Source organism: Medicago sativa, chromosome 2, assembly GCF_051527215.1.
Source record: "Medicago sativa cultivar Bolivia chromosome 2, Bolivia_mono, whole genome shotgun sequence".
Taxonomy (NCBI): Eukaryota; Viridiplantae; Streptophyta; class Magnoliopsida; order Fabales; family Fabaceae; genus Medicago; species Medicago sativa.
In genome coordinates this window covers 69,096,254-69,105,377 of record NC_140750.1, presented here as the reverse complement: position 1 = coordinate 69,105,377, position 9,124 = coordinate 69,096,254, and the positions used below count along the sequence as shown (strand labels likewise).

Genomic DNA, 9,124 nt, shown 5'->3' with positions numbered 1-9,124 from the left:
TGCATTTTAATTAGGATAATAAATTTGGTTATTGAACAGATTCCATATTTAAATCCCTAAAAAAAACAGATTCCATATTTAATATTATTTTATGGAAATATATTAAACTATTTAATTATTTTAGACTTTACCTATTTATAATCATTTCTTAATATAGTTTTGTCAATATATCTATATTTATATATATTATTAAATAAAAATATTACAAACGCTAGAGTATTTTTTTTTTTTTTTGAGGAAAGAGTGAATTTATTTTATGATGTGATGAGAATAAATCTTATATATAAACTCTTGCCTTGTGTCAACTACCTATAGAATCTTGATCACTATATAAACTCTTGCTTTGTCAATTCCTTATCACTTTTTTCATTCAAAATTTCCATCCTTCTCTTTCACTTTCTCCAAGTCTCGTCCAAAATCGACTTTCAACATTGACAATCATGATGGTAATATCTATGCATTTTAATTATAATGTCAAGCCTAATTCTTTGTATTTTTTTTCTTAATGCAATTTTTTAATTTTGTTTCTTAGGATATGATGTGTGTACCTTGGCTTGTAAACTTGCTGGCAATCACTTCGTTTTTCACAACATGTGAAACCCATCCAAACAAGTCCAAAAATGAGCGGAACAAGTTCTGCCTCGACTGCAATATTGAAAATCCATTTTGTGAATCTTGTATAGAATCTCGTCACAAAGATCATCAAATAATCCAAGTGAGTGTTGTTTAATTTGATTACTAGATCTTATCTAGGTATCTGTGTTATATCTCTTTCTCTTCGATTTGTTTTTGTTACACTTAAGCAATTTTAATTAATTTTTTTTTACTATGTTATGTAAATATGAATTCTTATATTTGCAATGATAAATCAGATAAGGAGGTCATCATATAATGAAGTAGTGAAGACTAGTGAAATTTACAAACATGTAGACATCCTCGGAATTCAAACCTATGTCATTAATAGCTCTAGTGTTGTATACTTAAACAAGAGAGCTCATGCCCAATCTAAGAGGTTCAACATTGGAAAAATCGGTCACAGTAGGGGAGCTTTTTGTAAGAGATGTGATATATATCTTATGGACTCTACTCACTTTTGCTCTTTAGCATGCAAGGTGAATTTTTGGTCTCCTATTATATTTTTTTTATATTATGTTTTAAACGGTAAAAAATAGTTCAATATATGAAAAACTAGTATATTTTATTCCACTCCTTTTATTACTATTAATCCGGAGATTGAAGGCATGTAATGGATATTATAACTTATACTTTTCTTTCAACCATTACCGGAATACCAGTTATTGCACTTATGTTGATTTTGTTTTCTTTTTGAAAGAATGATTAATTAATGTTGCATTGTATGTATATGATACCAGTTTGCGTTTATAAAAAAGGATGGAGGCTTTTTCGTAAACCCAATAGAGATGGAAGAAATGGAAAGATATCTAGAGCAATCAATCAAAGCATCGCCTAAAAAAGAGAAGGCCAAAAAATGCTACAAACAAAATCTGAAACGAAAGTTAGAAGACGCAAGAATTGATGGGAAAGAGGAAGAGGAAGACGTAGATAAAGAAAGGGAAGAAGGCGCCGATGACAGAGAAAGCATTCTTCCGGTTAATCGTTCATCGGCTTCACTTCGCAAGCCAAATTCAAAAAGAAAGGGAATAGCTCATAGGGCACCTTTTTTTTAAGGTTAATCAAAGACTGGATAAATTTAAATAAAACCATATGTGATAGATTTCTAAATTGATCAATATGTATGTGCTCTCATGATAATAAATTCCTTTCGAACATTTGATCGTCAATATGCTTTGCTATGTGTTAGGTTCATTAAACTAATATTTGAATGGAAATGTTAACTTGTGCCCTCAAGGCACAAGTTAAGAAGCTAAAGATAGAATTAAAACATGCTAGATTTTTTATATATAGTACGTAAGAAATTTAGCAAAAAGAAAACCTAATTTTCTCTTTAAAAATTATTTATATATACAAGTTACATAATTTATCCAAAGTAGTGGTCTTGAGTGCATACTTTGATTGTGGTTTATCGCCATATTTGATTTGATAGTAAATTGAGAAAAGTAATGTTCTTTATTATTCAACAAACTTGTGATTTGTTGAAACTGTAAAAAAAAAAAATTGGTTACATTAAACTGCAAATATGATTTACTCTCAAGTTTGGAAAAGTAAATATTAGAAATAGAACAACAAGCTAAGGAAGAGGCAGTGCATGGAAGTTGTTGACGTAGAAGGGTTATCTTTTAAAGGAAATGAACATAGTAAGACAACTGATGTTAATAACACAACAAATGAAGCAAATAACAATGAACAGGAATGCTGATGATGACATTGATAATTTCATTGAATAGAAATATTGAGAATGATGATGCTAGCTCATAAGGATCTGAGTAATTTGTTGATGATATTCGGATGGTGGATGAGGAGGAAAACATTAATGAAGGCTGTGATATTACACCTGAGGATATTATTTTGAATATTTCAGCACCTCTCAAATCTATTTGCATGAAAACTCGTTAACAATAGGATACCTACTAAGGATAATTTGATTCGTTTGGGAGTGGATCCAAGAAGTTCTATGTTGTATTATGGAGGTTGAGGCCAAGAGGAAACAATCATTCATCTTTTCTTGGAGTGTGACTTTTACTATAACCTTTGACATCTTGTTCTTCGTTGGCTGGGAATCTACATTGTTCAATTTAGTGATATTAGTGCTCACGTTTTAGTTTGACGGCTCTCATGTCTTCGAAAAGGGAATTTGTGCTTGTATTCAGGTGATTTGGTTGGCTTACATTTGACTCATTTGAAAAGAGCGAAATGCAAGAATCTTCAACAATAAGCAAATTTCTTTGGAGCAACTTTTCGAGCGTGTCAAGCTTCATTCTTGGTGGTGGATGATGATACAAAAACCAGCTCAATTCGTTGATTTCCATTCATGGTGGACAAATACTTCTCTTTTATTGGCCTCAACACTATGTAATGGTGGTTTTGTCATCTTTTCAGTGTTGTTTTGAAACTTGTTACTTTGTATTCGCTATTTTCTCTTTGAAGCACATCTTGTGCTTGAAAAGGCTTTTCGTTCGCTTGGTTCCATGTTTAAACCTTGTTTCTCACATCCCAAAGCATTTTTTACCGTGATTTACTAAACCTAGATACTCAAGCTTTTAACCAATGATTTTTTATGACATAATTGATCTCAAAATATCATTAGTTTAATATTGTAACTATCTAATCTTTAATCTTCATTAATTTATCTATAACTTTAAATTAAAGAATGAATTGTTAAATTTAAGACTATATAGTTAAATTATAAACTGAAGATATTTTGTGGTTTTATCAACGATATGTCATAAAAGAAAAATCTTTTGGAACACAAAACTTGAACTTTTGTAAAAACAGCATAGATTAAAATTGAAAATAGAATATATGTATAAAGGACCAAAAATCAAAAAATAAATTAGAGGGATTAAAACATAAATTTGATATATTTAGAGGGACTAAAAATATATTTAACCATATATTAAAAATTTTAATAATATTTTTTTTGAAGGAAATTTTTTTAATAAATTTTTTTAATAATATTATAACTAACTATTTTTTTTTTGTGGGGCCGGGGATTGAACCCCGGACCTTGCATATTTTACGCATTGTCCATACCAACTGAGCTAAGTTCACAAGGACAACTAACTATTGATATAATTAAACAGTCGATAAAAAACATTTTGCCAAGTTTTTTTTCAACACTAGAATTGTGGTTATTTCTTAATTTTTTTTATCGACGTATACATTCTTTGATCTTTATTTTAACATTAAAAAAATTCACAACTCCCTAAAAAAAACAAAAAAACACACACACAATGTTCAGAGTGATTTTGTGTTTTATGTTTTCCAATTTTAAAAATCAAAATTAGTTTCAGCTTAGAATTATAAAGTTTTCAAAAACCAAAATCATTATTTTCAAATAATCATCATAAATATTTATTAATCGAAACAATTCATATTACTAGGTTTGTAAAATAATTAAAATTTTAAAAATATATAATCTAATTATTTAGTACTAATTTTAATAATATTGGGTGAAAGTGGTGTATGTCGGCATATGACTATTAGAGTGGTCATCGATAGTAGTCCATAGCGGTTCGTGGTTGTTGAAGTGGTGGTTGTAACACCCCGAATTTTAATATTAACCTGTTAGTATTATTATTGGATAATATTAGTATTATTGTAATTATTAGTATTGATTACCCGATAATATTAAATTAAATTATTCATGGTTATAGATGTTATGAATAATGAGGAAGTACAGGAGTTAACTAGTTAGTTAAAGAATGAGTGAAAATAATTTTTAGAAAGAAAATAGTGTTTTTAGTAAGAATAAAAAAGTAAAGTGCAAACAGAGCTGCATTAGTAAAACACGGTAGAAAAGGGGTGTAAGTAGCAAAGCTGTGTAGTATTTTAGTGGTTTAGACAGAGGGAGGTGTAAACAGCAAGGCTGTGTAGTTATAGAAAGAATAGTAACCAGACTAAGGGTGCATATAACAAGTATGTCTAAGAATAATGTGAGAAAACTAAGCCTAAATAGTGGCTATAAATAGAGAAAAATATTAGAGAATTAGGGTTACAAAGAAAAAGAAAGAAATTGAGAGGACTAAACGAAAAACTAGGGTTAAGGAGGCAAAGGATGCATAATGAGCACGTGAAACCTAGGAGAAAGAAGAGAGGAAAAGGGAAAGCACTAGCTAAGGAATCAAGCATAAAGTTGCAATCTTATGTGAATTCGAGCTAAGGGGGAGAAATTATCCATCTTTGGGTTTTAAATTTTGAAAACGGGGAGAAGGGGATTCTCAAAACCCTCATCTTGTTGTGCTTATATTTTCCCAATTTTAAGGTTGTTATGAACCCTGTGATTATGAACCTTGTTTCTGGCGTATTATTTGACGGTGAATGAAGTGTTATTTGGCAGTGATTGGAGTGGTGATCGACGGTGGTAAAAGTGGCAGTTAACGGTGGTGTCCGAAGTGGTGCTTTCTGGCGGTTAGAGTGTTAGTCAAAATGGTAGTAATTGGTTGTCATATTGGTGATCGGAGGTAGTTGGAGTGGTGATCAAAGGTGGAATGAGTGGTGATCGATGGTGGTGAAAGTGGTGGTCAATGGTGGTGATAATGGTAATCAATGGTGGTTACATTGAAGATCAGAGGTGTATGGACTAGTGGTCATAGTATGTTAGTGGTGGTCGAAGTGGTGACTGATGGTGGTCGGTGGGGGTTCATAATGGTGGTTAGAGTAATGGTCGATGGACAGTTGTAAGATAATGTTTGTGGTTGCGTTAAAACAAAAATGAGAGTTATAAATTATATTTTTGTGGTTTTGAGATTTAAGTGAAAACTACTTTCAAAGTAAAAAAAAAAAAAAAACATTTCAAGTTTAACTCGCAATTTATCTTGGTATGTTTTGTTTTCAAATTTAACTTTTAAAACCAAAAAACTTGCAGCCACCCTGAACGACCCTTAATAGAGATAATATTTTTGTTCTAACAAGACCCTTTAAATTTTTCTATATATACATTTATGGGAAATTGTGAAATAATAAACGCACCCACTAATATTAATTAAATTTAAATTTATATAATAAATTTGATTATTGAATAGATTCTAATTTTATATTATTATAAGCAAATTTATGAAACTCTTGACTGTTTGATGTTAAGACTTGTCAGGTTTGATATATATTTTCACATTTTCAATAAATTATAAGTTTCTTTTTATTTAATGAATTTGTATTTTCAAAAAGAAAAAGAAGTTTCATTTTACTATTTTTATCTTCTTTAAGTTGGGTCACATATCATCCAAGATATGATAGCATTTGAGATGAGAAGATGAAAGAAGAAAAAAAAATGAAAAGGTATTGTTGTAGGATGCTTCCAAAACCAATTTGAATTTCTAGAAGCAGAAATATGAATCGTACGATATCGATTTCATTACCAAGATGCAAGATTTAAAATTTGTTTTAAAAATATGATTATGTGATTTCAAAATCTCAACCGTCAGATCTTAATCAAACAAATTTATTTATCATAGATCTAATTGTTGGGTTTCACTATTTTAACGTTGGAAAATATACAGCAATCAAGCACTCCATATGGTTCTATATTGATCAATTGGCTCATAAAATCAAAATTTTGAAATTGGTAACTTCAAAAGATATTCTAAACTTTAAATCTAGATCGTCTAATTTTAATTGAACAGTCATAATTTGTCAAATTATCTTAACTTGTGTGTATATCATATTCTAGCATATAGAGGATATAAGTCCCCATAATCCTATTGGTCCACCAATACCTTGTGTGAACTACCTCTAGAATCTTTGTCACAATATAAACTCTTGCTTTGTCAATTCCAAATCACCATTTTTATTGAAAATTTTCACATTTCTCTCCTCTCACTCTCTCTCCAAGTCTTGTCCAAATTCGACTTTTGACAATGACAATTGGAACGGTAATGTATATTCATTTAAATTATAATTCTATGTTTTAACTCTGTATTTTTTGTTGTTGTTACAATTGTTGAGTTTTATTGTTTCTTAGGATATGATGGTGGTGCCCTGGCTCGAGAAGTTGCTGACAATCACAACATTTTTCATGGCATGTGAAGTCCACCAAAACGAAGCGAAGAATGAGTGTAACAAGTTTTGCCTTGATTGCAATGGCAATCCATTGTGTGGACCTTGCACGGAAACTCATCACAAAGACCACCGAGTGATCCAAGTCAGTGTTGGTCAATTTGTTAGCTAGATCTATATAATATTTCAATAATCTATCTATCTCTACTTTATACCCGTTTCTATTCATTTTATTTTTCTTACATTCACGCAATTTTGATTATTTTTTTGAATTTGGTATTTTAAATTTGAATCTTGATTCTTGAATTATAAATCAGATAAGGAGATCGTCTTATACTGATGTAGTTAAGACTACTGAAATTTACAAGCATCTTGACATCCTTGGAGTTCAAACTTATGTGATTAGCAACTTTACAGTTGTATTCATAAACAAGAGAGCTCATCTCCAACCTAAGAGAATGAAGATTGGTAAAATTGCTTACTCTAGTGACTCTCTTTGTAAGACATGTGACCGAAATCTCGTAGATTCCACTTACTTTTGCTCTTTGGCATGCAAGGTAGATTCATGACCTCGATCTCATTTTTTTCCCTTGGGGTGTGATAGTCTCGAACCCGGATCACTAAGGTTGAAAAGCCAATTTTCAATCAAGTGACTTCTACAAAAATCGAACACTTTTCCTTTATCATATCACTGATTTTGACTTTGATCAATAAAATTATATTTATCAAAAAGAACTTAATTTAAAACAGTGTTAGGATTAATATCTAGTGAGAATATAATTTTTGTTGATATTTTATTGATATTTAAATGAGTATTTTGGTAAAAAAAATAAATAAATAAAAAATTGGGAGAGCGTTGCTAGATGAGAATAAACTTTCACTTGTTAACATTGAGTTTGTGATTGAAGTTTTCTTTATGTGTCTCCGTGAGCCAATTGGTAGGAATAATGATGTGTAGGGGTCGAAGTTCAAACCCCATACACCGTACTTATTCATATTCAAGAGATAAATTTTTAGTCACTATACTACTTGACCAAAAACAAAAACAAAAAAAGTTTTCTTTATGCCTTTTTTATTTTGTAACAAACATTTTCTTTGAGTTATATAATATTGTTTGTATTATTTATTTGTTGATTTATTTGACTTTTGAAAATAATGGACATTATAGCATACTTTACTTTCTTTCATAACTAATTGTTGTACTTTCGTTTTTTTTTCTTTTTGAAAGAATAATTAATGTTGCATTGTGTGTATATGATACAAGTTTGCATATATAAAAGAGAATGGAGGTTTTTTCTTGAACGAAAAAGAGATGGAAGAAATGCAAAGATTACTGGAGAAATCGATCAAGGTATTAGCACCAAAAGAAAAGGCTAAAAAGTTGCGTGAACTAAATCTGAAACGAAAACTAGAAGAGGTAGAAGTTGATAGAGAAAATGAAGAGAATGTAGAGGGCGAGGAGGATGAAGAAGGAGGAGGAGTAAGAGAAGAAGACGGAGAAAAATAAAGTATGCTTCCTGTTAATCGTTCAAATTCAAGAAGAAAAGGAATACCTCATCGGGCAACTTTTTTTTAAGGCCCCAAGTCAAAGGGTTACAGATATTTAAATAATACACTATCGTCTGAGATAGATTTCTAGCTAGATCTACATATATGCTCTTGTAACATTTGATTTCGTCAATATGCTTTACATTTATGCTCTTGTGTTATTAGATTCATTAGACCAATATTTGAACCATGCTTCCCTCAACAACAAAAAAATTGAACCATGCTATATTTTTTATATCCCGTACATTTATGCTCTTACCCTTGAAATTTATTCATATAGTAATATTATTTCTCTAAAAGGTCAAATGTATTTGGTACACAATTTAGACGAAAAACATTTTACATTTGAATCTCAAAAAGTGAGCAACTATCCTGATCTCTAAAAAAATGTGGTATTTAGTTTGATTTTTAATAGAATAAAAAATGCATGACTTTTTGCTTGAACATAATCGGTTTAAGGATGTCAATGGGTATCCGTGGGTACGGGCAGTATGATATCCGTCCCCGCCCCGTTGGATAAATATGATACCCGTACCCGTCCTCATATCCGTGCGGGTATCTCTATACGGGTAATCCACGGGTATTTAGATACCCACGGATATCCGCGAATACCCATGGATTTTTGATTTTTTTTGTACAAAGAAAAATTCAACTTTTAAAGATCCATACATAACATATTCCATTCAAATTTCATAATCCATACCATAATCCAACAAAAATAAGGATTCTTACATAATCCCAAGCAAATTCATCATACCAAAAAAGATTAAATCAATTCAAATCCATAAAACAATTAGAAAGTCCTAAAATTAGTTTATTCCTCTAAAATTAGAAAGCCCTAAATTCTAAAATCATAAACAAGTAATCATTCTAAGGAGAAGAAGAAAAGAAAAGAAAAGAGATGAAGAGAAATTTTTGACGCTCTTGAGAGAAAGAACGGAGA

The 9,124-nt window shown here is 30.5% G+C and overlaps 1 protein-coding gene and 1 pseudogene across 1 annotated transcript; both read left to right on the top strand.

Annotated features, from left to right (window-relative positions):
• The first annotated feature begins 326 nt into the window (after positions 1–326).
• Positions 327–1,697, top strand: LOC146950114 (protein RGF1 INDUCIBLE TRANSCRIPTION FACTOR 1-like). The gene is made up of 3 exons (XM_085741544.1): positions 327–715; positions 873–1,112; positions 1,374–1,697. Exons 1-3 carry the CDS (start codon positions 536–538, stop codon positions 1,686–1,688), a joined length of 735 nt encoding a protein of 244 aa, XP_085597670.1. The 5' UTR covers positions 327–535; the 3' UTR covers positions 1,689–1,697.
• A 4,907-nt stretch (positions 1,698–6,604) lies between these two features.
• Positions 6,605–8,354, top strand: LOC146950113 (protein RGF1 INDUCIBLE TRANSCRIPTION FACTOR 1-like; annotated as a pseudogene).
• Positions 8,355–9,124: the final 770 nt, after the last annotated feature.